Source organism: Aspergillus ambiguus (assembly GCF_047715705.1).
Source record: "Aspergillus ambiguus strain CBS 117.58 unplaced genomic scaffold BDV59scaffold_4, whole genome shotgun sequence".
In the NCBI taxonomy this organism is placed as follows: Eukaryota; Fungi; Ascomycota; class Eurotiomycetes; order Eurotiales; family Aspergillaceae; genus Aspergillus; species Aspergillus ambiguus.
Window position 1 is genome coordinate 545,251 of NW_027395517.1, and position 27,264 is coordinate 572,514.

Genomic DNA, 27,264 nt, shown 5'->3' on the forward strand with positions numbered 1-27,264 from the left:
TGCCCTGTCTCATGTCTGTAGTTACAAGATTCTGAGGACCAACCTACGGAGTAGCTCTGTGATGGTGATATGCCCCTTACAGATCGCCAAAGGGCACAAAGGCTGCGAGATACACGGAAAGTATTGAGCTATGAGCTGAAATATCCGTCGGTGTTATGATGATCGCCCTTGCGACTGCACGCAAGAGGTTGCTCTCATACTGTATTCTATACCGACAGTCAGTCTCCAGAACAGTGAGAAAACTACAGGCCGCATATCACTGCCTGGCTCCCAAGGCCATGGCTACATGACCCATACCAACCGTTTCCGCACAAAATCCTTGCCCATAAAGCTCACTTAATCTACTAGTACATGACCTACTTCGGCCTCTGTAGATCCCTCGGAAGTAATGAAGAATAACGCAAAGCATAATCCTGTTTCTGGGCACGTTTTCTTCTAAGCTAGAAGATAGGCTGGCTCTCATCCAACATGTGGGCAGCTTGCAGCGCTAATACTTCCTGCACAGCCATTAAATACTAGCATCATCCTCCTGGTAGAGAAATGACTCGTTCACATCATCCTTGGCTGTTTCACAAGGCCAAGTTCTAACTTGCTTCCTGACACAGGAAGTTAATCTGATAGTAAGAATAAGAATTATATGGTAATAACGGAGGGCATTATGTACAACAGGCGACAATAAAAATGAAACATACATACACAGTGAACAATCGTAAATCATCATGAAGAAACAGACAGCAGGGGGAATCTCTGGATGTATGTGCAGCAGGATGTGATATGATGCTTGATCAAACGGGAAACTCCTCGCTATAACCCATGCAACCCTCCTATAAAATTAGCATGCTAGCCATGGCAAACAAGACCATTGAGGTGGGCCCGGGAGATCACGTATAACCAAGATTTCCAAGGGTCGATCGGTACTCATTGAGAGGCATGCTTGTGACTCCTAATGCGCGCACCTGTGTTCCTCGTCGCAGCCGCTGCAGCCCGATGCCGACTTTCCATCCCTCAGTCTCCTGCAAAACAAAGACGTATCGCCGGCCCTCCTGATCTCGGATCGTGGCGCGCAGCACATGAAGGCTTTGGGGATCGGCGAAGCCACCGGGAGAGGCCAGACGGCACTTGTTTTTGCATACCTTTAGGTAGTTCACCAGATACGCATCGCTCTCCTCAGGGGTAGGTTCGCCCGTCCCGCGTCGGAAGAATGAAGTGTTGGCCTTAGGTGGCTGCTTCTGTGCGCCGTACTGGGGGCACCACACCTCGACGAGCTTCATCGTCCACGCCTTGACATCCCATTCACGTTGGGGGACGCCGCGAACGTCGTCATCGATAAAAAGCCCTTCCGTCGTGATGCGTAGCACCAGTCCATCGGTTACCATGCCCTGGCCTGACACCAACTGTGCAATTGGAGTCTTAAGAAACGCATTATTGAACTGATAAACGCCTCGGATGACGATTTTATCAGGATCCTTAGTCTCATACCGACCTCGAGTCGAGGGCGGAGGCGTAGTCCGGGCTGTTGACTGAGACGGAGCGTATGATGACTCCGAGTAGACTGATGACCCCGAGGTCCCCGCGTAGGGTCGTCGTGGCCGGTCGTAGGGGCGGAACGAATACGCATCGTCCGCCTCCGTTGCAGTGGCCCGGGGAGGGGGCTTCTTGGGCGAGGGTGTCCGTGGGGCGTTAGACGCTGTTGCAGAAGATTTTTGACTGGAAGCCTTCGAAGCAGCTTCTTTGGCAGCCGCCTCCTGGGCGTCGCGAGCCTTCTTCTCCGCATACTTCTTCGCAGCCGCCTCTTTGAGAGCGGCGAATTTCGCATCCGCCTCCTTCTTCGCGGCAGCCTTTGCGGCAGCCTCTTTCTCTGCGGCCTCCTTCTCTGCCCTGGCTTTCGCGTCTGCAGCGTCTCGCTCCGCTCTGATCCTCGCCTCTTCAGCTCTAGCTCTAGCTTCAGCCTCCTCCCGCTCTGCCCGCGCGCGAGCTTCCGCGGCTTCTCTTTCAGCTTTAGCTCGAGCCTCAGCAGCGGCCTTCTCCTCCCTCGCCCTGGCCTCTGCCGCTTCACGTTCAGCTCTCGCCCGGACCTCCGCAGCCTCTCGCTCAGCGCGTTCCCGGGCTTCCTTAGCGGCGGCCTCTTTGGCGGCGGCCATCTCCCTCTCAAACTGTTCCCTGCGTTCGCGGAGCTCTCTCTCCATGGCCTCTCGTTCCCGCTGCCTTTGTTTCTCGCGGGCCTCCGCCTCCCGTTTCTTCTTGAACTCCTCCATCTTTCGGCGGAGTTCCTCCTTCCGCCTCGTTTCCTCCCGCGCCTTCTCCCAGTCCGCCCCGCTCTGCGGCTTACTTTCGGGCTTGGCCTCCGACGAGGTCTTCGCATGGTCCGTGGGCGGAGGACCGCCCTCCCCAGCACTGTACTGATGGCCTCCGTACTGGTTGTTCGGGGGTGGACCACCACCGGCATAACCACCCTGAGGCCCAGCCCCAGCTCCCGCATAGCCCTGACCCCGAGAGTTGTAATCCGCCCGCGGACCAGATGAAGCATGCTGATTCGCACCGGTCCCAGCACCGGTACCGCCGTTACCGCCCCCAAACCCACCACGACCACCGTGCTGTTTGCCCGCCTGGGTTGTCCCGAAGGCCCATCCGGCGAGACCTACGCCGATGGCGAGAAAGAGGGCGATGAAGGCGCCGCCGCCGCTGGCGACGGTGGCAACATACCAGGCCTTCACGATAGGGGAGAGCGTCACCCACAAAAGCACGACGAACAAGGTGGACATGGAGCCGGCGATGAAGCTGTTGCGTTGGCATTGTAACGAGGGGAGGTAGAGGAAGCCGGAGCCGGAAGAATGCGGCGGGATAATGAAGATGTCGTAGTTTCCAGGGGGGAGGTCGGAGGATTTGCGATACTCGCCGTGCGTGGTGTTTGGTTTCTCCCCGTGGGGCGGCGGCGGCGGTGGCGGAGGGCCATCCATTGGGATGGCTTAGGTTAAAAATATCTGGAGGAGTGTTTGTCCAAATGGATATTATGTTGGTTATGGATGCGACGAGGGATACGTGGTCATATTCATAGTAGGATTTGGTGTGTCGGGGGTCTACCTGGTTAGCATGGGATAGTGACAGAAGCATGCAGGACTCACTCAAAGATATATGATGTAGAAATCAAGACAATGAACAAAATATTCACAGTTAAAAATAATATAGAATGGATTGGAGTGAGGTCGATTGGGAGAAGTAGGATGGATGGAGGAGAAAGAAGTCAGCCAGGCGGCAACAGATCAATAGTGTCACACCGGCGGCTGCAGTCCGGAAAACAATTCGCTTTTGGCCCGTCTGCACCGACGCACGGGCAGATCAACCTGGTAAAAGCAATTATACATGGGGTAGAAAAAAATACTACATCACTGAAAGGATGTTTGTTTGTTTACGTTGTAGTCCTGCTGCAATGTTTAAAATTGTATTCTCCACGTCCACGGTCATAATCCATAGTCATAGTCCATACTCCGTACCTCTGCACAGGCGCATCTAGCTCCAGATATATTAAAGGAACTTTTCTAAAATTTAGAGCGTCTTGCAGGAGTTGACAATGACTAGATCGACGCCCGGTATGTCGGATCTCCATTGTTGTCGCTTTAATTGAATCTCTCACATTCCCAAGTCTATGCGGGAGAGTTACTACTAGTATCCGCCTCAGGCCCCAACTGACCGCGCGGAACCTACAACCAAGTAGAGCTCTTATCTTACCGGGAATACTTCGTAAAAGCTGACTGTCGATATCCTTGAGATGAATAAGTGAACGATGATGCATCACACCGCCCGCTGTTTGTTTTGGTTTTGCTGAATGAGGCTAGACTGGCCACTGGTGATATGATTGGCGGGATGCATTCTTATGTAAGATAAATATTTTCTGCCTCAGGCTAATAATATTTACCAAAACAGGAAAGTAAGAAGAGTCCTCTGATTGGTCCCGGACGGTGTATTCGCTGGACATATCTGTAGTGCAGGTACAAGCAGTTTTGATATAGAATTCTATGCATCCCATCATCCATGCTCTGTACCCCACAGCAAGAGAGATGCATCAATTTAAAGTCCGTTATTGAATCACAGACTCCACTTCATTCATCCACTCTGGCAGGGCCATGTGCATGCCAGTCACCAGCCTCTCCGTGATGCGAGCTAGATTGTCCAGGATGGTACTAGCCGCCTCATGACTGATCCTGTGAGTATTGCTCCACAGGCAGAAGAGAATGTTCTCGCCCTCTGAAGTCGATTCCATAAGATTGTACGGAATGATATACGGCACAGGCACCTTCCCCAAGGGCACAGTACCCCACGGGGTACTGATTGAGAAATCCCTCAAAAAGTCTCGGTGCTGGATGTATGTATCGAATAACGAATCGGGGGGCCATTCAGTGCAAGACCTGATCACCTCCCTCAGACCGAGCGAATCCGCATCTCCCACTGAGAGGTATTGCTCTTGAACACCGTGGACTAGCTCCTGGACACTCTTAATTGACGAGAAATCAACCCTTCCGATGCAGTCGTTTAGACAGCATCCGACAATTCTTTCAATACCTGGAATTGCGGAGTTACGACCAGCGACATGATACGCAAAAGTTACATCAGGTTCACCAGTCATACACGATAAAAGGACAGCCCATGCGGTCCGGACTAGAGTTGCGTGGGTAATATTATCGATACGGCGCGGTAGGTGTGCCTTCGTTATGACTTTAAGAAATTCAGGCACGGTGGTTGGAGGAATGCTCGGACGAACATAGGGACTGATTTGGGTGATATGTGCCCCTTGAAGCAGTTTGCTCCAATAGGCCTGGGATTGAGGGCGCCGGTGGGCGGCATAGGACAGAAATGTGGAGAAGGTGGGTTGCACCGGCATCTCTGCATAGTCGTCATCGAATATCGACTCCAACAAAAAGCGCAAGCATACGGCGTCGTACTGGGCGTGCGACACTCGTATAAGCAGCCGTAATCCCTCGTCATGCTTGAGGAGAATGAAAGCGGCACGGGGCTGGGTTCCTCGAAGAGATTGCGCATTCTGGCGGCAAAAGTTCAGAGTATACTCATTGAGGTCTCCGATGACGTTATGAACGCTAAAAAACCCACTGAGTCGCTGCTGGATTACATGCCAGCACTTGCCTTGAAGCTGCAAAAATTGAGCACGAAGAATGGGGAACTTCTTAAGGACCCTTATGCAGCAATTTTCCAAGTCAGACGTATCCAGGCTACTGTCAAGATCAAGGTAGCCAAAGTCAGCAATGGGCCCCCACTCTACCAAATACTCCTGCACGTCAGTTGCAGGATAGATATCGGCGACATATGCAGGATTGATGCCAAATTTGGACTCGAGCTCCTTGAGCAAGCTCAATTTGACAGCGGGTTCGATGAGAACCACCTGATCGGGCTGCTTGGGCTCTTCTTCAGCGTGAAGGCTGTGCATTTGAGCCAACTCAACGAGGCTATTTTGGTGGAAGATGTCAGGCAGCTTTAAGTTCATACCACGAATCTGAGCCTCATTTACGACCTTCATGGCGCTATAGGAGTCTCCGCCAATTTGGAGGAAACTATCGTCGAGACCGATGGAGGCTGAATCAATTTGTAGCACGTCTGACCAGATCTTCTGTAGCTGCCTTTCGGCCTGCGTCGTCGGCTGTCGCTTTCTCCCCTCTGGTTTAGGCTGTAGGTCCAATATTTGCTGCGCGGTGAGAGCTGAGCCTATTTGGCGAAGAACTCGTCTGTCAGTCTTCCCGGAAGCTGTAAGAGGAAGGCCTTGCAAGGGAAGGAACACAGAAGGCACCATGTAATGCGGTAGCACTCTCTGCAGTCGGTCTTTAACATTTTCGATGGCTGACCTCACACGCCCATCAAGGATGGCACCGTCGGTATATACTTGGCCAGATTTCAGTACCAGGAAGCATATGAGCTTGGGGCCGCTGCCGTCAGGAGTAGCCAGCTCCACGGCCACTTCTTTCAAGTTCGGGCATGACTGTCTCGCTTGGTGCTCAATTTCGCCGAGTTCGATGCGTTGGCCGTGGAGCTTGATCTGTGTGTCCTTTCTTCCCAGCAGCTCAATAGATCCGTCGCTTTTGTATGATGCAAGGTCCCCTGTCCGATAGAACCTCGACGACGCTGCAATCGGACCGAGAGCAGCTCTCCAGGCTGGGGCGTTGATAAAAGCTTCAGCTGTTTTCGTGGGGTTGCCAATGTAATGTCTTCCGATCACCGGTCCCTCAAATACAACCTCACCAGGTGCCCCAATTGGCACAAGCTGGTTGGGATTCGTCGGACTGGTAAGCCAGCATCTGCAAGTAGTCGCCTTTCCGACGCTCGTCACCACCGACGATTGTTCCAGCCCTGCTGACGAGACAACAGCAGCAGTTTCCGCACTGCCGTAGGTCTGGCGCAGCTGGATCTTTGGGGCCCACTCCCTGATCTGAGAGCTTCGAATGGGCTCACCACCGACACAAATTGTGCGCAGCGAGGGGACGTCTTCTGGCTGAAGAAGGGCCAGAACCGTCGAGGTCAGAAACGCCCAGTTAGCATTCAACTTACCGATCACAGCGGCCAGGTTAACGCTGCGGTCCTCGTCTGAAGGAATACAGATGCAGCCTCCGTACAATAAGGTCATGACTATCTCCATGATTGCTCCAGCAAAGTTATAAGATCCGAACTGCAGAGTACGTATGTCTTTTCCCATGCCCAATATCTTCCCGTGACCAATCGCCGCTGAGCAGTAGGACCGGTGCTCGACAACACAACCCTTCGGTTCGCCAGTACTGCCGGAGGTGAAAATGGCGTAGGCAGAGTTGCTGGGGAGTGCCTTTGGCATCTGCGATCGTAATCGCTGGCTTTGCGACTTCAAGGGTCCCATTGTCTCCTCGGAAAGAACAACTGTTTGGCGCACAAAAGGGGATAACCGGGCCTGACAACGATCGGATGTGATAGCAGTCTCTGCTTGTACCTTCTGTGTAATAATCTGAAGTCTGCCATCCGGCAAACTGGGATCAAGGAGAACGAAAGTGCCACTAGCTTTAAGGACAGAGAGCATGGCCACCACGGTCCACATCGACTTTTCGAAGCAGAGCGGAATGACCTTTTCAGGACCAACCCCCAGATTCACAAGGTGGGAGGCAACACAGGATGAGAGGTCATCCAGCTCGCGATATGACAGCTTCCCATCCCACGCGCAAACTGCCTGCGCTTCAGGGTCGGCCTCCACGCGTTCCTGGATAATATCATGGATGCATTTCTCAACCACTGGCGGAACACTACTATTCCACTCACGGATCTGGTCGAGCTCCAGTGGCGGAAGGATCTCAAGCTCGTTCAGAGCCTTCTCAACATTCGCGTTATTCAGTTGCTGCATCACAAATTCGAGACGACGTAGCAACTTGAAGACAAGCATGGGCTCAATTACTCTCGAGTCAAACGAGGCCTTAAGATTGATATGACCTTCAGCGAATTGAGTCTGGATTATGAGACCATACTTGCTGCACAGCTCCAGGGTACTGTGGCCCTGCGAGTGAACAAGCACCGTTTGGAATGTGCAGGCCTTTTCGCAGTCACTAGATGCTTTGGCTATTTGATCCAATCCCATCTGCTCGTAAGGAACTGCCTCCGTAGCCTGTCGCTGGGCCTCTTTGAGATATTCTCGGACTTTTCGATAGCCATCCAGTTTTACGCGAACTGGAATTATTGTATTTCCTTGGGACGCTTCAGCACCAAACACGACATCGTTTGAACCGGCCATGCAACTGGTAATCAAAGCCCATGCAGCACGGACTAGCGTTGATGTAGAAATAGCTTCAAGGAGATCTGAAGGTAGATGGAATTGGTATTCTGTCTCTCCATCTATTTCTGGATGATCGACGCAACGTGGTAGAGTCGGATAGGACGAGCATTCGGCGCCCGCAAGGGCATTCTGCCAGAATTCCACCAACGTTGATTGTGTATTGGATGTCACCTTGTTCACAGCGACATGGTGATTCCAGTATGACGCGGGGAGTCCCGCGGAGACATTTTTGGCGAATTTCGTCATATCGAAACTTCTAAAGTAGTGAGTGCTTTGCGTGCATTCGAGATAGTTCCCCAATAACTCACTGTTACGAACCAAATCAATGTGTCCAGAAAGAAGGGGCAGACTCGATCGAGAAAAAGGGGCATGCGTCATGAGTGGCGAAACGGACATCAGCAATGAGTTAGATAAAACCCCCTTGCTGAGTCTGAGTAGATGAACAATAACTCTTACAGATACGTACCCCTCAACTGATTCCTAGCACTCAGATCGCTGCCCTTTCTGTACGAGTAAATCTTCTGTTAATTTCCCTTTCCTTGTACTTTGTAGATCATTGCACCCGAAGGATTCCTAGCATCCTTCATTGTTCAGGCTACAAATTCCTAGACATCGCATACCGTCCACCGCGCGCGGAATATCGTCGAGTCACCCTATGGGAACATGAGTGTCGAAGTATATGTACGCATATATTAGTTTAATACTTGTTTAACCTAGAATCCACCTAGTCAAGTCCCTAGACGGCTCAGGAAGGTCATAATCCATCCAATCCAAATAACACTCTTCTGTGAGCTCTTTGCCTATCAACTCAACAAAGCCAAACCGACATGGCTCATGGGCTTCTGGCGCCTCAAAGCAGCGTCCGGTCTTGAATATGGCAGTACGTGATAACCCTTAATACACACTAAGAACGGGTATCGAGCTCGTTCGTTTGGGAATAGCGCTTCACATACCCCGCTGGTTTACGTGCCATAATCTTTGCTCTTGAATCCTTTAAGCCAGGATCGAGGCTTTCTAGGCACATAGAGTGCGTTAACACTTGGTCCCAATGAAAAAGAAATCTTGCGCTTGTGAACGTCATCTCCGATGGTCCATTCGGGCCCGCCATTGTAACAACGCGTAGACCTTTGTTGTATTCCACTTCGGCTGGCTAGTTGTGGCCCTTGACGCATAGCAAGAGGAACGCATGGTATTTACACCACTATTATAAGCATACTTCAATATCTCCAACCCCCATCGAGGGATAATTCAAGATGGTACAGGGCGGAAGGAGTGAAGAGTCTGTGGATAGCTAGCTTGTTCTCATCCAGGGCGCTTTGGAGCCAGCGAAAAACTTTCCAAACTCAGAGATAATATGCATGATCCGGCGGGCCCTCGGCACTAATTAGAACATCACCACCCATGTAGCAGACTTGTTTGGTATTTGGTAAAAATAAATATGTTATACGGCCTTTTCCTATCGTCCGGTGAATCCTAGAACGGCAAATTAGCCGATAACATTACCTATCAGAACCTAAAATGAGCGCCGCTCGATGCGCTTTGAAATGGATAACCGTGTTCCTCGTAGCGATTCTGGTCTCTCTCCTCCCTTGCAGCCGAAATTCTGAAGCCTTTTTCATTGCTGTTCCATTCTCATGCGTATTGCGCCATGTTTCAGCGGATCGAACGGCTTTGGAATGAACGAGAAAACTCCCCGTAGTGCCATCATGTGTTTGTCTACAACGGTGAATACCCCGAGAGCGTAAGGATCTACCTCATGACGGGCACGCTTAGTTACATCCTTGCGTGACGATTTCTGGGTTACATTGTATGTTTTCCCTACTCATAAGCAGAATGCATGATCGACACCCCTGGATTCAATTTTCCCCTTGTTGCATGTTTGGTGATGATTTTCATCCCTTGGCTAAGGCTCAGAAGTTTGCCATATCCAGAAGAGCAAATACAAAACAAAATGGGCATTTGCCACGGTGCATACGCCACCTCCCTCCTATATTCATCGAATATTAAGAATGCTATTCACTTGGAGTGCGAAAGCTGGGTTGGTCTAGATTGTATGTCTATGATCCGCAGTCCGGCTCAAGTTGCGGATCTGTAGGCAAATTAAACACTAAATCTCATGAAGAACAGAACGAAGACATTGTGCCTACTACTGAATATCTGAAGACCATACGTACGTAAAGATGCTAGGGCGTTATTTCGGAGGCAATAGGATTACCTCTTGACCATCCAAATTTGCTTATGAAGAATATTGGTCACGAAGTATATAACTAGACATAGGAAATAAATCATGAAAACGCACATAACTCTATGATATTAGATAGATCCTACCAGGTAGTCAAGAACTCCCAGTCACTAAGGCACTATTTGAATGCACCCATATACTATGCCGTGGCAATGCTCTGTTCCGTCGCCAGCGACTTTTAAGACGGAAACCCAGATCTCCTGCAGGCACCATTTATCAGGAATGGATTTCTTTCAGAGACCAGATCCGTGTTTCATCCTTTCTGTCGTAATCGACCTGTAAACGAAGTTTGACCTGTCTACCACGTAAGCACCCGACCCTTACAGGAGGTGGCTCGAGAGGAAAACAAAAACAAATTAAGTAAGAATGCGCCGTTGTCCTCGAGTTTTTCTGATGACTGCTTCTGACATCTTCAGTTTCGTCGTCTTCTCGTTTTATCTAACCTGATAATGAAGATTCTCTGTCTGCATGGCACTTTCACCAATGCGGAAGTAAGTTACCTACTGACAGACATCACATGCTGCAGTTTTTGACATCATTAGACCTTCAAAGCTCAAATAGGTCCTTTGACAAAGCTCTTGGAGAAGCCTGGCGTTATCGAATTTGAATATATTGATGGTTTTGTTAATGCGGGGGTACCTGCCGAATTTCAGGACTATTACGGGTCCCCTCCATACTACAGATGGTTTGATAATGGAACCGAAGACATCGACGATGATCCTGTCAACAAATTCAAAGCCACTCCGGAGGGTCTGGCGGCAGAGGATGCTATAAGGACTGCTATTACCGGACCCACTGCAACCACATCAACTGCTCAGCTATTCATAGAGAAGCTCTTTAACATCTTGGAGGCGGATCCAGAGATAACAGTAAGGACACCGGTAGTAGTCTCGATTGAGTCTGTCAGCTCACCATCCCAGTAGGGTCTGTTGGCGTATTCTGAGGGAGCGATATTGGCCGCGACGACTATCCTTGAGGAGCATCGTCGTTTGGGAAGACTAGGTCGTCCCCGCCAGATCAAGGTAAGTCCTCATCCGCGACGCACAAATTCCGACCGGAGCCCTAATCGTTTCGCATTATAGCATGCTGTCTTTATATCTGGTTGGCCACCTGTTCGTTTTTGCAATGATGGCTTCGTTAGGGTTGCGCTCGCCGATGAATGCGACGAAGTTATCGATGTACCAACATGTCATGTCATTGGGTGTAATGATCCATACATCCATGGAGCCATGGCATTGTTCTCTTTGTGTGATGAAGACACTGCAACGTTGTTTGACCATGGCAAGGGACACACCGTCCCCCGGGACGGAAAAACGTTAGAAGAGTTGGCATCAGCGATTCGAAACACATGGACCATGGCCAAGTAGTACATATTTCCAAGTATAGAAAGGCTCTTTCTAAGGTGTATATTAAGCCTATACTATTTTTGTTGGATTACCTGTCCGTGCATGGCAGCACAGGCCCGAAAGAGCTTGGTCGCGAAGAAACTAGAGTGGAGTATCACAATTGATCTGAATTTTCACGTCAATATGTGCACGGCAAGGAAATTTTCCCTTACATAACTTCTTACGGATGGCGGAATGGCGGAATGGCGGAATGCAGGTGGGATCTGTAAGGGTTGGCCGATTCCAACTCCTTACAGAGGAATGAAAGTTTCTTCACGTGCTGCACTCCCCATTGGGCCTAAGAGACGCTGTCGACGTGTTATCTCTCGTCTGCCTCTCGAGAGGCTGTGAATTTTCAACTCTGCCGCTTTACTGTGTGTAGATTTCTATGCTCCAGCCTGTACAGCCTGCATCATGGCGAAAGAAAATGCAGGCCAGGTGGCTCCCATTGCCGTTGTTGGCATGTCCTGCCGTCTTTCAGGCAATGTCTCGACACTTGACGATTTCTGGACTTTGCTGTCTCGAGGACGTGATGGATGGTCGCCTTTGCCCGAGGAGAGATTCTCCAGCCATGCCTTCTATCACCCCAATCCACAAAAAAATGGTTGTTTTAACCAGCGAGGGGGGTACTTCCTAGATCGCGACAACTCAAAATTCGACGCACCATTCTTCCAGATGACCAAACAGGAAGCGGAAGCAATGGGTGAGTTTTCCCTTATCCTTTATATAAATATATTATGCGCTCATAAGTGACAGATCCACAACAGCGACAGCTCCTAGAGTGTACATACGAGGCCCTCGAGAATGCTGGGATATCAAAAGAGTCTATTGCTGGTCGCAACATAGGAGTATTTGTCGGTGGTAAACATCCAGATTATCGACTCGGTCACTTGAGAGATTTGAAGCAAGTTCCTATGTTCCACGCCACTGGGAACCATCAGTCCATCCAAGCCAATCGGTTATCATACTACTTTGGTCTTCATGGGCCCAGCCTCACTGTAGACACAGCGTGTTCATCAAGTCTATTGGCGCTACATCTTGCCGTACAAAGCATTCGGTCTGGGGAATCTGATTCGGCAGTCGTCGCAGGAGGCAACTTGAACCTGCAACCCGATGATTATGTTTCCATGTCTAACCTTGGGTGAGTGTCTTGTGGAAAGAATTTCAGTTTTCCGCTAAGTTTTACAGACTCTTAAACGATGACGGGAGGACATATTCCTTCGATCACCGCGCAAAATCTGGCTTTGCTCGGGGTGAGGGTATTGCGTGTCTCATACTCAAGCCGGTGGAAAAAGCAATCCAAGAGAACGACAATATATACTCTGTCATTGTGAACACCGGTACCAATCAAGATGGCAAAACAGCTGGTAAGTTCTTTCAAATTGTTCGCATGAGACATTAATTTGACCGAAAATGCGGGAAGGCATTACCAATCCTAGCGGTGACTCTCAAGAGAGGCTTATTCGCCACGTCTACGCCCGTGCAGACATCTCGACTGAAGACACGGGCTTTGTTGAGGCTCATGGCACCGGCACTAAAGTGGGTGATCCAGTTGAAGTAGGCGCTTTATCGCGTGTCTTCAGCCCTGGGCGGACAAAGCGATTCCCACTCTATATTGGCTCCGCAAAAGCCAACTTTGGTCACTTGGAGAACGCGAGTGGGTTAATTTCAATTATAAAAGCCTCGCTTATGCTCAAAAAAGGATTCATACTACCAAACGCCAATTTTGAGAAGGCAAATGATGCCATTCCATTCGAAGAATACCATTTTAGGGTCCCCACTAGTATTCGTCCTTGGCCGAGAAACAAGCGCTTCATCAGTGTCAACAATTTCGGCTTCGGTGGCTCCAACGCGCACGCTGTGCTAGAGAAATTCCAACCTTTAACTTCCACATCGTGCCAGTCATATACGGGAGGTATATCCCAGCTATTGTTCGTTTTGTCTGCCAACGACGAGAAAACAGTTAGGCGCATGGTAACGAATCTCTCATACTACCTTGAACAACGTCCAGAAGCTTTCCAAAAATATTTGGCCTACAACTTGTCTTATACTCTTTGTCAGAGAAGAACACATCTTCCATGGCGTGTCGCATTCACCGCGCCATCCTGCTATGAACTTGGACCCTGCCTTTCAAAAGAAGATATATACCCCAATCGAGCATTTATATCTCCCAAGATAGCCTTCGTTTACACTGGTCAGGGAGCACAGTGGGCCCAGATGGGTCAGGAGCTCATGGCTAGTCACCCAGTATTTGCAAGGAGCATCGACAGTGCTGCATTGGTCCTCAAGAGCCTGGGAGCCGAGTTCTCACTGAAAGAAGAGTTGTCCAAGAGCAAAGAAAAGTCCGATATCAACCAGCCCCATATCTCTCAGCCTCTCTGTACGGCACTTCAGTTGGCTCTCACGGACTTGCTTTCTTCCTGGGGAGTCAGACCATCCGCTGTGACGGGACATTCTAGCGGTGAAATCGCCGCCGCTTACTCCACAGGTGCCATCTCCCTCCAAGATGCTATGGTGGCAGCGTATTATCGCGGGTATGTTGCAAAAAAGGTCAAGCTGGAACATCCCGAACTCTGTGGCGGCATGCTCGCTGTAGGCGCCAGCGCAATGGAAGTTGGAACTATCATAAAGTCCGCCGGCTTGTCAGGGGTTGGCGTTGCGTGCGAGAATTCACCGAGCTCTGTCACGGTATCTGGGGATCAAAACGTATTGGATGAGCTGGCAGCTTTACTTGAGACTCGAGAGCTTTTCAACCGTAAGCTCCGTGTTGATGTCGCATATCACTCTCCCCATATGCAGCTTGGGGCCGATGACTATATGGACAAGATCAAGCAAATTTCGCCCAAGCTTGCTAACGGCGTAGAGTTCTATTCTTCACTCTGGGGCGGAAAGCTCGACTCAACTGTGTTGCTGGATTCGTCGTATTGGGTTGGAAACCTGGTCGAGCCTGTTCGCTTCTCATCTGCGCTACAAACACTATGCGCAGATATCAAGCCAAACGTTATTGTGGAAATAGGGCCTCACTCTGCCTTAGAAGGCCCTATCAAGCAGAATCTCAAGGGAATCAGTCGAGAGGCGAGCTCAGAAGTGAGGTACTTCTCTTCCCTTGTCCGTAACCAGAATGCGACAGTAGCAGCCCTGAATCTGGCCGGGAATTTGTTTGTTAGCGGCTGTGACCTCGACTTCGAGGCCGTCAATCAGATGGGTGGCCAGACGATGAAACCAGCCTTGCTCACAGACCTTCCACCATACCCATGGTCTCATCAAAAATACTGGTCTGAAAGCAGAATTGCAAAGCAACATCGACTCAAGCCATTCGCGCGTCATGATCTCCTCGGCATACTTGATGACGGGTACAATGAATCTGAGCCGACATGGCGCAATCTGATTTCGTCCGACGATATACCATGGCTTTCTGGTCACAAAATGCAGGGTTTGACTGTTTTCCCCCTTGCGGGTTATATATGCATTGCTGTTGAGGCGGTTTCCCAGAAAAGCCGTCTCTCAGGCATCTCGGCCGACCAGGTTGCCGGATTCCGTCTTCGGGAAATCCAGGCTTCGAAGGCTTTTATCCTGGACAGTGATGTTCAATACGAAACACTTGTGTCTTTGAAAGCGTATTCTGAGGGTACAAGGGCATATTCAAATGAATGGAATGAATTCACCATCTCTTCATGGAGCTCGGGCAGAGGTTGGCTAGAACATTGCCGCGGTCTGATCGGCGTCACAAAGGTGCAGGCTCCCAATCCTGTTAACTCTTCTTATCTCCAAGGCGCCATTACTCGCCGTGAAAGAGCCACTGCTGGAAGCACTGATGAGTTGCCTCTGGGAAAGTTTTATGAAGAGCTTCAGTCCCACGGGGCCGGATACAGCTCTGTCTTCACACTACAGCATGGAAGCAGTCTTCGGGTTCAGGAAGACTGTTGTGCTTGCAAAATTACTATTCCAGACACCGTATCAATGATGCCACACACTTATGAAACGCGTTCAAAGGTCCCAGCAGCATTTATGGACCTTTGCATGCAGCTGACGTTCCCAATCCTGGGTGCTGGACGCGGCAAAATGCAATCTCTTTTCATGCCCTCGTCGGTCAAAGAGATTGAAATTAGCTGCGCTCTGCCCAATCATTCCGGTCAGCAAGCGCAGGTCGTGGCGCATGGTACGCCAGATTTTAATAGTCCCGGCCCTGTTGACTTTTTCATCGATGTTTGGCACTCTGCCAAACTGGAGCCTGTTGCCAAATTCTCTGGTTTCAGAATGACACCCGTATACAGTGATGATGAAAGTAATCGGTCCATGAGATCTCTGTGCTACGGGATCGACTGGGTTCCTTTGGTGGAATCCAACATCAATGCCGTTACCCAAAATGGAGAGCACACGAATGGTGAAGAGCCCCTTACAAACGGGCACGGAGCGACAACCAATGGCACGGATACCGAGACGAACGGTAGCGATAACCACCATGCATCCCTTACGCAAGACAAGCTCGGTAACAACATAGTTCTCATCACCAACAGGGACGAACAAAACCTACTGGTATCGGCACTTTCCAGTCTGATCGCATTGCGAACGGGGTCCAAGCCATCCGTGTCGCCTTTCTCCCGTGTAGATATTTCACCTTGCGCTCAATATATCGTCTTAGCTGAGCTGGATGCACCAGTTCTCCATAACATGTCTGCTGAGATGTTTGGCTACCTGAAGAAGTTCTTGACCACATGTTCTTCAATCCTTTGGGTGACCGCAGGTGCTTATCGTTTTGCAGAAAGCCCTGAGAGCAATATCAGCCAAGGAGTTCTTCGCACTATTCGCTCTGAACTAAACAGTGCTGTCGCGACCTTGGACTTGGACCCTGATTCTAAGCTCGGAGACTCTGATCGTGCCAAGCTGATTCTCCAGGCCATGGAATCATCACTTGCTGGGCCTGAGGATGACTCTCCGGTCGATTATGAGCTCACCGAAGAAAATGGCCGCTTGGTGGTCCCCCGCGTTGTTGAGCGTGAGGATATGAACCTTGCGCACTTCCATGCAACGCACTCGACAGTGCCTCACCTGCAAGACTTTGCCCAACAAGGTCGCAGGCTTAAGATTGCCGTTGGAATATACGGCTCCCTGGACTCGATCTATTGGAAGGACGAGCCGGAACAGCCCCTGGCAGACGATGAAGTTGAGATTGAGGTCGCTTACACGGGTATGAACTTCAAAGATGTGGTCATCGCCATGGGCCAGGTTGCAAGTCCGTACCTCGGTGTTGAGTGCAGCGGTACTGTTTCTCGTATTGGCTCTCACGTCCACTCTCTTAAGGTTGGGGATCGTGTTTGTGCCATGTCCCTCGGTGCCTATAGCACATACGCCCGCTGTCCCGCCACGAGCGCCGCCGTCATACCAGATGACATGACCCTTGATGTCGCAGCCTCAATCCCCGTTGTTTATAGCACAGCCTACTACGGAATTATCGAACTCGCGCGTCTGCAGCCTGACGAGACTATCCTTATCCACGCCGCAGCTGGTGGTGTCGGGCAAGCTGCCATTCAGCTTGCCCAAGCCATTGGGGCTCAGATTTTCGTGACTGCGGGCAGCCAGGCAAAGAAACAATTCCTGATGGACACTTACGGTATCCGTGAAGACCGTATCTTCTACAGTCGAGACGGCACTTTTGGACCTGCTATTCGAGAAGCCACTGGAGGCAGGGGCGTCGACGTTGTGATCAACTCACTGGCTGGAGATCTAATGCGTGAATCTTGGCAGTCGATGGCATCGTTTGGTCGTTTCATCGAGATCGGAAAGAGGGATATCACTTCGAACACGGGACTCGAGATGTCGAAATTCGACCAAAATTGCACCTTCAGCTCAGTTGATTTGACCCTGGTTGCCGCAGAACGACCAAAGATCATGGGTCAGGTATTGAGCGCTGTGATGACTCTGCTCGCTAACAAGACTGTCAAACCAATCATGCCAATCTCTAGCGTTGGTATCTCTCAAGTCGAAACAGCTCTGCGGAATCTCCAGAGTGGACGAACTTTTGGCAAGGTCGTGGTGAACCACCTCGTTAACGAGCAAGTTAAGGTATGCAGAACACATATCATCCGTTTTCCTATCGACTAACATATCGCGTTCATAAGGCCACACATCCCACTGCCTCAAAGCTCCTAGAGGACAACGCTACATATTTGATCATTGGTGGCACTGGCGGTATCGGTCGCTCCATAGCTCAGCGAATGGTCAAGCGTGGCGCTCGCCATATCGTTCTTCTCTCTCGGGGTGGGAGAATAACGACAGAGGTGCAGCAACTGATTGCAGAAAGCCAGGTCGCCGGCGCAGCCATACATGTGAGGCCGTGTGATGTCGCAGACCAGGTTGCGGTGACAGCCTTGGTCGCAGATTTGCAGTCTACCCTGCCACCAATCCGAGGTCTCATCCACGCGGCGATGGTGCTCAAGGTAAACTTCCCCGGGCGTCCAGCATACGACGAGGCTCCATGCTAATGACCAAACAGGATGTGCTTTTTGAACAAATGACATTTGAGGATTATGAGGCTGTGGTTCGGTCCAAGGTTTCGGGGGCACGCAATTTCCACGAAGCACTTCTCGACACTCCCTTGGATTTCTTCGTCATGCTTTCATCGGCGGCTGGCATCGTTGGCAATCGAGGCCAAGCAGCCTATTCTGGCGCCAACACATACCTAGATGCGCTGGCTAACTTCCGTCGCCGCAAGGGTCTGGCCGCCTCTTCTCTCAACCTTACAGCTGTCGAGGATGTCGGCTACCTGGCCGAAAACGCCTCCAGGCAGTCCGAGGTCGCACGGAATATATCCGGGTCGGCGATGAGCGAGGCTGATGTGCTCGCTTTGGTCGAGAGTGCTATGACCGGCAAGCTGGGCGCTGATCAATGCATCACAGGGCTGCATTTCGAAGGCACATCCTTGCCGTACTTTGCTTCTGATGGCAAGTTCTCGTATCTCCGTGATGCGGCACTCGCCAGATCCGCCGACGCCGATACTTCGTCCGCTACAGAACTGCCAATTACACAACAGCTTCAACGAGCTTCTAGTGTGGAGGAGGCACAGGGATTGATCGCCACTGGCCTGTGGGAGAAACTTGGTGCGATTCTTATGATGCCCCTGGAGAATCTCGAGGCTCAGCCCTCAACGATGTCTATTAGTGCTCTTGGACTGGATTCACTCAACGCTATCGAATTGCGGAATTGGATTAGCAGGGAGCTCCAAGCTTACCTGCAAGTCCTTGAGCTTCTCACAAGTGGAAACGTGCATGACCTGGCATCTCTGGTTCTGAAAAAGACGAACCTCAAGGGAATTTGGTCAGAGGAGAAATAGAGGCAAAGAGTGCGACGCCCACTGCATATAATTTCGGGTCTAGTTCTGCATGTAAATTGGTATATTTTTTATCCGATACAAGATAGAATGTTACTTTACACTTCGTCGATTTAAGGGAAACGACATGCGAAACTCACTGGTACAAGGTGAATGCTTCAGTCTTTAGTGTACTCCGGGCTCCTGTCTCTTACCTCCCATGTCTTTTCTCTGATGTCGTATGTCGACCGTTGTCGGCACCAGGCAGATACTTGTCTTGGGATGACCTCGAACCCACCCATTTACAACATACAGATTCCACATCTCTCATCATAACGTGTTCATTCGTAAATACCCAGCATATACCCCAGGTCATGGTACCCTGGGAATACAAAACATCAAAGCATAACCCCATGAGTATATAACGCCAATGACGAAATTCCTGTTCATCACAGCAAAATTCGCAAGTAAAACACGTCCCATCTATACCAGGCCGGGAACTCGAGAAATAAAAGAAAAGTACACCAAGTCTATCGCATCAACTCAATCTCAACTGAAAACGACGCAACAATGCACCCGGGGAATCGAACGATGAAAGCTTCTCAAGAAAAATGCGAGCAGCATGCTTTGGATCCGGGTGTCCTTTTTCCTCTCGACCGCGTGGAATTATGCAGACTTAACCATTATAAAAGGGGCGGCGATGAGCGGCAACTTAGAAGGGGAATCCGCCAGGGAATCCACCTCGGCCCTGGCCACCGCCGAAGGGGCTACCACCGGCGGAAGCGAAACCGCCACCGCCACCGCCGCCGTTCATCATGTTGAAGAGGATGTTGGGGTCGATGTTGATATGGGTACCTCCCATACCACCCATGCCGCCCATGCCACCCATACCGCCCATGCCACCAAATCCTCCCATACCGCCCATGCCGCCCATGCCACCGAAGCCGCCTCGGGAGAACATGTCGGCAGGGTCGATGAGGTCATCGCCGTTATCGTACGAAGCCCGTTTCCTAGACATCGTTAGACGCGCATATCACCCGCCTGGGGACGGAACCACTACTTACTGAGGATCAATCAGAGTCTCATAAGCTTCACCGACCTCCTTGAACTTCTCGTCGCCGGCCTCTCCGTCGCGGTTCTTGTCCGGGTGGTACTTGACGGCCATCTTGCGGTACGCCTTCTTGATCTCCTGCTCCGAGGCGTCCTTCTCCACACCCAGGATCTTGTAGTAATCCTTCCGCTGGGCCTTCTTCAGCTCGAACTCAGCCTTGCGGATGTCTTCTTGGATGTTACTCTCGGCGGGGTTGGCCTCGGCCACAGCCTTGTAGTCGCGGACGGCTTCCTCCCAGTTCCCAGCGCCGCCGTAGGCCTTGGCGCGCATCTTCTGGGCCTTGGTGTAGGAGGGGTCCAGTCGCAGGGCCTCGCTGCAGTCGTTCACGGCATTGTCAAACTCCTTGAGGTTGATGTATGCTTGGGCACGGTTCTGCAAGATCTTCGAGTTCATGTCCTTGTTCTTCGGGTCCACGGAGAGGGCTTCCCCGTACAGGTCGACAGCCTTGCGGTAGTCCTTGGCCTTGAACGCGGCGTTACCCTCTTCCTTGGTACGGGTCAGCTTCTGCACGGTACGCAGAAGCTTGATCGCGGCCTTCATATCGGGGTCCAGACTCAGACACATCTTGAGCGACTTGACCGCCTGGTCGGTCTCACCCAAGCCGTACAGCGCACGGGCGCGGATCATCAGCGCATCGGGGTCCTGGTTGTTGTCACGGAGCATGTTGACGGCGATTTCCTGGGCCTTGGCGAAGGAGTTCTCGTTGGCCATCTTCAGCTGGGCCTCGGCACCCAGCAGGGTCCATTTACGGGGCTCCTTGACGTTGCGGCCGAGAAGCTGCCGCGCCTTGTCGAGACAGAAGAGCATCATCGACACGCCGCGGTCCTCCGACAGGATCTCCTCCGCCTGGGTCAGGTACTTGAGCATACTCTCAGCATTGGCACGATCCGTCGCCGAGGCCGGAGGGTCAATGCGGTCGAGAACGTCGAGCGCCTCAGCCGGACGGCCCAGGTTGGTCAGGATACGGGCCAGACGGTACATGATTTTAGGGTTGGAGGGGTCGAGCTCATTCGCCCGCTCGCAGTCTTCCAGGGCATTCAGGTATTGGTGAGCGGACATGTAAGCAGCGGCCCGATTGGACAGGTATACGGAGGAGTTGGGGTTAATTTCGACAGCTAATCCAGATCATCATCAGTCAGGAGCTCCGACACGGCGGAGGAACAAGGCTCGGATAGACAACGCACCCTTGTTGAACTCTTCAATCGCACGGGCATAGTTCCCATCCTTGAAGAATTTGTTTCCGGCCAACTTGAAGGAGTCGGCCTCGGCAGTGTTCCCACTCGATCGGTGAGGAGGCGGGGTAGGACTTCTTTCGCCGTTGGTCCCGTTGACGCCGTTTGGCGTGGAGAGACGGGGATCCTTTGGATCAATGTCCATGGAACTCCGGTCCGCAGCAGCAGCCATATCGGATAATCGACGGAGTTCGTCGGGGGGGAGGTTGAGAGGGTGAGAGTCGGGGTCGTGTGAGTACCGAGCGGAAGCTCTGGATTTCGACTTGGCGGAGAAGGGACGAGACGACGACTTCGCCTTGGAAGTCTTTGGAGGATGTGAAGGAGTGGACGACGACCGCGTCTGGGTCGGACGAGAGGAAGATTTGCTAGAGGGTGGGGGAGTGGCAGAGGTGGTAGACGAAGCCGGAGTAGTCCTAGAGTCCGCGGTGGCGGAGAGGTGAGAGGACGAGGATCGGGGAGAAGAAGAGGAGGAGGAGAGATGAGAGTCGCCAGGCAGGGAAGAGGGCGTCGACGAGGCCGAAGGCGAGGGAGGAGGATGCGGAGGATGTTGAGACTTCTTGGGTTTGTGCCGGGCGAAGAGTTGAGGAAGAACCATGATTTTTTGCTGACTGAGCCGGGCAGGCGGCTGATTGGCCACAGGGGGATCGAACTGCAACGAAGGCGGTGGAAGGTTGTTGTATGGAGAAATTTATACTACTCCGATGGGTACTTCATGTTCATATCCTTATTGTATGAGGGAGTTAGATAAAAGAAGAGACTCTGGAAAAGAATTCACATTATATGAAGTGACAGCTCATCCAGCTCTGCTTTCTTTTTTTCGCTCTCCTCCACTCACAGAAATCTCGGAGGCTGGTCCTGCTAGAGGGCTTAGTCGGCATCCATCGAATCCCATCGATCATTCCATCTGTGCAGTTGAGATGTCTCCGCCGTCCAATGAAGGGAGCAGTCGGTGCTGTTCAGTTGCGGATTCACTGTTGCCGTATTGATATGGTGATACTATCATATTCACGTAAATTAGTATGAACCTAATCCAAATCGTTGTAGTCCGCTAGCTCCGAGCCAGAGAGTCCCCCATCTCTCTCTCCATTCTCCATTGCCCCTTGGCTGCATCCGGTTCATCCCTCGTTCCTGCACTCGCATACCTCTCCAGCTGCGACTCCCTCCTTCCCGCCCAAGAATCTCAGCCACCTCGTTCTCGAGCTGAGTTGTCGGTCCGAGAACCTCTTAATCTGTGGCTCGACGATGATCGCGTGGTAGTCCGCCGTCCTTGGGCAGTGGTTGACGCGATAATCAAATCCGTGATCTTCTTTTCCATCACCTGAGACAGACTCTCGACTTCATCCCGTATCCGTGGAATGGTATTCTGAAAGATTCTGGGACCATGTTGCTCAGCCTGGACGGTCATAATGCCTCTGATCCGATTGAGTGTCCCTTTTCTAGGTGATATACAATGTTAGATACCAGCACTCCAGACATCGAGAGCACATACCGTGCTCCTGTGCAGCCTCCAAGTATGCAGGGTTCAGCTCTTCGGCAATTAGCATTCTTCTGCCCCGCCTTCATCTCCAATTGGACCGTGGTAACATCGTGCAATATGGCGGTAAGACGTCCGTCATCCGCACGTTGCAGCGATCCACGCTGACGGGAGTTGATGCGCTGGTTGGACGTATCCATGTCTTTCGTATGAAAGCCGCGTAAAAGGGCTGTCGGATCTCTCAGTTTGTCCATATCATCAGGAGCTTTAGTGCCGAATGTCCGTGTCCAGTCTCTCGCGACTTTGCTGAGTATAGGGTTTGCTCTGCGACCAACAGACATGGTTAGCGACTTCCCAGCAGCGTACGTTTCCGTGGATAACGGGATCTGTCTATGTCCAACCGGTCACGTCGAGTTCGACCGAGCTCATGATCCAGGACTCGTGACTATCCCTGTGGATTTACAAAACTTATGGATTTCGAAATTGAGGACCGCGAGAAGAGGATGTTAGCAGCCCGAGAGGGAAGTGTTCTTTCTCTGCAAGTCCCCTCGAGCATGGTGTACCGAGACTATCTCAAGGACAAGACTCAGACGACACATTTTCCCTTTTTCCTGCTTAAAGGGTGGGCTCCAAAAGCTCCCCGTCTATCTTCGCAGTCGACACTATGGGAAGAAACCCAAGGGCTGTGCGGAGACCTATCCATTCCTAGCTCTTCTTAAGTACGGCAGTCTTTCCAACAGCTAACATACGTAGGCTATGGCTAATCAACCGCATAGATACCATCAAAACGCAGATGGGCAGGTTCACGGAATATCATAAAATTATGGCTATCTTAGCTCGCCATTAAAGCAAGGCACTATTCCCGATGGGACAACTAGCGGCCTTTACAGACCAAATTTTCTTGAAGAATTACTTGCTTGGCGGACGATTCATCGCCCAACAATTCGGTTTAACGCAACCTAAGTCGTGGCACGGGGCCCCCATGGCCACTTTGCGCAGAGCTATCCTAGCCCTAGGCAGCGGTGGGGTTTATGGCATGGACCAAAGCGTGGTTACCCAGTTAGAGACGCTCAGGAGACTTTATTTTCTTCAGGAATATCTAGAGTCTAGAGAAACGAACAACCAAATTGGCGATGATGAGTCTCCCACACCACACAGGAAAATCGAAACTCCGAATCCGGAAGTAGCCCGTGCATTAGGTCACCGCTACTTCATCGAAATACAAAGTCGTCCTACTCGGGGCCCGTCACAGGAAGGATGGACATTGGGCGAGTGGGAAAGTCCTGCTGCCTCTCTATCGGTACTCCCTCGACCTTGCTTCTCTACTTAGTACAGGCCATGTCATTAACAGCACTTGTTTACAGTCATACCACAGTATTTTATGGTGCCTTAGGTTGGACGAGTTTTACGAGGACGACAGCCGAAAGAAGACCTGATAAATGTTAGTCACCGAAACTCTCATACAATGGCACATACTCACCAAGCAGATATACAAGTAAAAGACTCCACCGGAATACGCCACGCTTCGGAAGTGTGGTTCCAGCTCCTATCAACCTCGCATAAGAGGCTTCCTCTAGAGCAGGCACCTCTTTGATTTGATCATTAGGTCCCGTTCCTAATAACATACTGCCGGTGTCATCCTGCACAATGCACTTCTTATCCTCATATACGCCCGTTTTCGGCTGAACACCACGTCTGCTTTTTTCTACTAAACGAATCAGTTTCTCCTTTTCCTCCAAACCCCAGATATTGATGATATCAATGAGTGTTATGAGGATGCCATCACCGTCGGGGTCCGGATATTCGGCAGAAGTAAACAGCCCGAATTCGAATTCGAACTTGGCGGGAATATTAAGCCGGTGTCTTTCCTTCCCAACAACGAACGTGCCAGAATAACGAGCTTTGTCACGGAATCTGTGTATCTTGGAAATAGTCACCGCAAGATTCGCATCGGCACCCGACTCCAAGAATAATTCAAAGAAGATACTGTAGAGATGTCTTAGCTCTTTTGCGGCATTATTTCGTGTACTCAGAATTTTGATCAGAAAAAGCTCCCAAACGTTGAATTCTGATCGTATCACGTCTCTCTCCCGCTGGCTAGCCACGGGCATTCCGGTCAGGCTGTGTGGAGAATAGCCTCGATCCAATAAGCCTTTGAAGATACTCCTGAGTTCCATATCTGGGACGTCGAAGGACACAAACAAGGTAAGGAATAGAAGAGCCAACTCTGTCGGATTATCAAAGGTAGCATGTTCCTGATTGATCTTCCACCGTAGATATACTGGATATCCAAGATGGAGGGAGATAAGGTCCGGGTTCGGCATGTAATAGTAGCTACGTAGGGAATCATTAAAGAAAAGCAGAGACTGCCCAACGAGCGTGCCTGTATCCATGTAGGATATCAGAGAAACCCTTCTGAACCAACTCTCTGGTTTCTCCTTCATCAAAGGAACAAGAGCTGCTTCAAGCTGTTCTTCGAAATTAAACGGCTCCTTTACCAAACTAGCCTCGTATCTCAGTTCTAATACGAAACGAGAAACATAAGGCAACCAAGGCCCGTGTTTGGGGCAATCTTCAATATCGTGGAGACGGCCGTGACGACAGCAACAGCTTCCTGCAATGCATTTCACCCGAATATAGGCCAACAAAAGCCTCGAAATAGCATCTTCCGCATCGAAGGATTGTAGATAACTACTACCGTCCTCCTCCAACAAGGACTCCAGGAACTCTGGGATAGACCGGTGGCAGAACGCCAACACATCAGGATCTCCTCGAGGCATTGCCCTAGATACGGCCTCCACCAATCCTTTGCAATATTCCCTCAGATTGCTCGCAGCTTGGTTCATCAGGCTTTCGATGGATGCGGTTTCCAGGAGCGGATTATCGATGAAGGCATAGGCTAAAAGGGGAAAATGAAAGTCCTTATCTTTAAGCCTCATCATCATTGCAAAAGTCTGATAAGCTCGCTTGCGGCCAGAAGGCTTCATTGTTTTTATGAGATGAATGAGAAGCTCCTCCATCCCCTCTGGAAATTGGTCAATTTCCTCCAGAATTCTTTCTCTGTCAAGCAAATCTTCATTTTTATAAGTCTCGAAAAGCCGACGGACCTCTTTAACGACTAAGGCGACCCAGAGAAAGATCCCATCAGCCTTGGAAGCAACCATATCAACCAGATATTCCGCATGACGTGGGTGCTTTTCAGCCTCTATTTCGTCACGAATAAAGAGCCTCATATCCTTGTCAGTCAGCTCCTGCATGCGGATGCGATTCTTCGCAAGGCGATTCATAAAAGCATTGTATTCTCGGCTGGAAACACAGAGTTTAATGCTACCAGCCTTCTTCTGGCACCAGCTACTGAGCTTGTCGACCATCTGGCCGTAATCCATTTGGCGTGTCTCTTCATATTCATCAAGGCCGTCGATGAAGAAACAAATGGAAATATTCTCGGAAGTTGAGTCAATCAAACGATTGAAACCTTCGTGGATAGCTTCCGGGCGAAGTTGAAGGCTTGTATGTGTCTGTGATGCCATCGCTTTCCACTCCTTTGGCAGGACTTTTGGTACCAGGCTAGGAACTGATTTCAGCACCTCGTGGAGGAGACCGCGTATAAGGCCATCCATCGATTTTTGTAGCTTAGAGCCTGGCTTCCAGAAGAAGAAGTTTGCCATAACTAGTGTTCGATCACCGGCCCATTTCTCTAGCTCATTTTTCGTCCGAGGATCTTCACAGAGGAATTTCATTAAGGTCGACTTCCCAGATCCTAATTTGCCGCAGATGTGGAAAATCCCATCACCAGAGGACAGCCATGATATGAAAGACTCCCGAGCTTTGGCACGATTTTCATCATGTCGTTCATCGTAGGAACGCTGCTTGGCAGTGTGATCCAGTTCGTTTGGACCATCTGGATCATTCCCACCATCGGAATCATCCGAGCCATCAGACCCAGTGCCCCCGTAGAAGATCCATGCAAATGTGTTGTAATGCGCCTTTGCCACTTCATCGAATCTTCCGTACATGTCATTGAACACCAGAGACTGGATTACTCGTTCGTTGACAAGTGTATGGAATGACTCCTCCGAAAGCCGCAGAAGTCGTTGGATATCATCATGATTCTCCGGTAAGCAGGTTGTCGCGAGACTCTGGCGCAGCTCTTCGACCTGTCGTTGTAGCTGCACAAGTCTCCTGCTATCTTCCTTGGACGTTGACACCAAGTCTTCTAGGCTATGCTTGATATCAGCCCTGTTTCATTTAGTTAGTCACCTGGTCCAAACATGGTGTTCTACAGTAAATTTCGCACCAGGATTCGACGCTCAGTTGCAGTGTTAATTGGCCGCGATAATAATTCAGGCTGTTTGTTAGGGTCAGAATCTCCTTATCATATCCTCGACGCTTTCGTAGCGCGCTCCGGACGACATGCCACTTCGACTTTGGATCCTTTGGCCTGACTTCTCGCAGAAGAACCTGGATCTGTCTGGCCAGTTCTCTGCACTCCTCCGCGATAGCGCATATAGCCTGATCCAGGTCACCGGAAGGGAGGCTTGAGCCAATAAGTCTGGTAGTAGTAAAGTCTTCCATCTGTTGCGCCACGAACTCATAGCTGCGATTGCTTGTGGTATCGCCAGCATGGTAGATTTCCGATGCGGTGTGGAATAGCGTGGTTCCAAAATCTACAAAAGAAATGATGTTCGACACAAGACCAATTACCGTCAACGCTTCCATGGTTGT

The 27,264-nt window shown here is 50.7% G+C and overlaps 7 protein-coding genes across 7 annotated transcripts; 3 read left to right on the forward strand and 4 right to left on the reverse strand.

Annotated features, from left to right (window-relative positions):
- Positions 1-620: 620 nt before the first annotated feature.
- BDV59DRAFT_171058 (uncharacterized protein) lies at positions 621-3,304 on the reverse strand. The gene is made up of 2 exons (XM_073688520.1): positions 3,123-3,304; positions 621-3,077 (listed from the first exon to the last, which is right to left on the reverse strand). Exon 2 carries the CDS (start codon positions 2,955-2,957, stop codon positions 882-884), a length of 2,076 nt encoding a protein of 691 aa, XP_073551370.1. The 5' UTR covers positions 2,958-3,077; positions 3,123-3,304; the 3' UTR covers positions 621-881.
- Positions 3,305-4,075: 771 nt separating this feature from the next.
- Positions 4,076-8,035, reverse strand: BDV59DRAFT_198968 (uncharacterized protein; the record flags this gene model as incomplete). The annotated part of the gene is made up of 1 exon (XM_073693260.1): positions 4,076-8,035. One exon carries the CDS (start codon positions 8,033-8,035, stop codon positions 4,076-4,078), a length of 3,960 nt encoding a protein of 1,319 aa, XP_073551371.1.
- A 2,445-nt stretch (positions 8,036-10,480) lies between these two features.
- Positions 10,481-11,398, forward strand: BDV59DRAFT_198969 (serine hydrolase FSH; the record flags this gene model as incomplete). The annotated part of the gene is made up of 4 exons (XM_073693261.1): positions 10,481-10,522; positions 10,574-10,900; positions 10,955-11,053; positions 11,114-11,398. 4 exons carry the CDS (start codon positions 10,481-10,483, stop codon positions 11,396-11,398), a joined length of 753 nt encoding a protein of 250 aa, XP_073551372.1.
- A 432-nt stretch (positions 11,399-11,830) lies between these two features.
- On the forward strand, positions 11,831-18,746 carry BDV59DRAFT_198970 (uncharacterized protein; the record flags this gene model as incomplete). Its single annotated transcript, XM_073693262.1, has 7 exons — positions 11,831-12,119; positions 12,173-12,557; positions 12,605-12,783; positions 12,840-12,955; positions 13,616-17,479; positions 17,536-17,853; positions 17,910-18,746. The coding sequence occupies 7 exons, from the start codon at positions 11,831-11,833 to the stop codon at positions 18,744-18,746; spliced, it is 5,988 nt and encodes a 1,995-aa protein (XP_073551373.1).
- A 544-nt stretch (positions 18,747-19,290) lies between these two features.
- BDV59DRAFT_109765 (DnaJ and TPR domain protein) lies at positions 19,291-21,750 on the reverse strand. Its single transcript, XM_073686586.1, has 3 exons — positions 21,018-21,750; positions 19,787-20,948; positions 19,291-19,732 (listed from the first exon to the last, which is right to left on the reverse strand). Exons 1-3 carry the CDS (start codon positions 21,658-21,660, stop codon positions 19,435-19,437), a joined length of 2,103 nt encoding a protein of 700 aa, XP_073551374.1. The 5' UTR covers positions 21,661-21,750; the 3' UTR covers positions 19,291-19,434.
- A 1,364-nt stretch (positions 21,751-23,114) lies between these two features.
- BDV59DRAFT_109786 (uncharacterized protein) lies at positions 23,115-23,907 on the forward strand. Its single transcript, XM_073686587.1, has 2 exons — positions 23,115-23,258; positions 23,316-23,907. Exon 2 carries the CDS (start codon positions 23,405-23,407, stop codon positions 23,867-23,869), a length of 465 nt encoding a protein of 154 aa, XP_073551375.1. The 5' UTR covers positions 23,115-23,258; positions 23,316-23,404; the 3' UTR covers positions 23,870-23,907.
- Positions 23,908-23,918: 11 nt separating this feature from the next.
- Positions 23,919-27,114, reverse strand: BDV59DRAFT_198972 (uncharacterized protein; the record flags this gene model as incomplete). The annotated part of the gene is made up of 3 exons (XM_073693263.1): positions 23,919-23,971; positions 24,020-26,778; positions 26,837-27,114. 3 exons carry the CDS (start codon positions 27,112-27,114, stop codon positions 23,919-23,921), a joined length of 3,090 nt encoding a protein of 1,029 aa, XP_073551376.1.
- Positions 27,115-27,264: the final 150 nt, after the last annotated feature.

What these genes read in the sequence shown, in the direction of transcription:
- BDV59DRAFT_171058 (XM_073688520.1), bottom strand. Translation starts at nt 2,957, where the DNA reads ATGGATGGCCCTCCGCCACCGCCGCCGCCGCCCCACGGGGAGAAACCA.
- BDV59DRAFT_109765 (XM_073686586.1), bottom strand. Translation starts at nt 21,660, where the DNA reads ATGGTTCTTCCTCAACTCTTCGCCCGGCACAAACCCAAGAAGTCTCAA. An exon ending in GATTGAAGAGTTCAACAAGG is followed by an intron (nt 20,949 to 21,017) that starts GTGCGTTGTCTA and finishes GATCTGGATTAG; the next exon opens with CTGTCGAAATTAACCCCAAC. An exon ending in GAGACTCTGATTGATCCTCA is followed by an intron (nt 19,733 to 19,786) that starts GTAAGTAGTGGT and finishes AACGATGTCTAG; the next exon opens with GAAACGGGCTTCGTACGATA.
- BDV59DRAFT_109786 (XM_073686587.1), top strand. Translation starts at nt 23,405, where the DNA reads ATGGGACAACTAGCGGCCTTTACAGACCAAATTTTCTTGAAGAATTAC.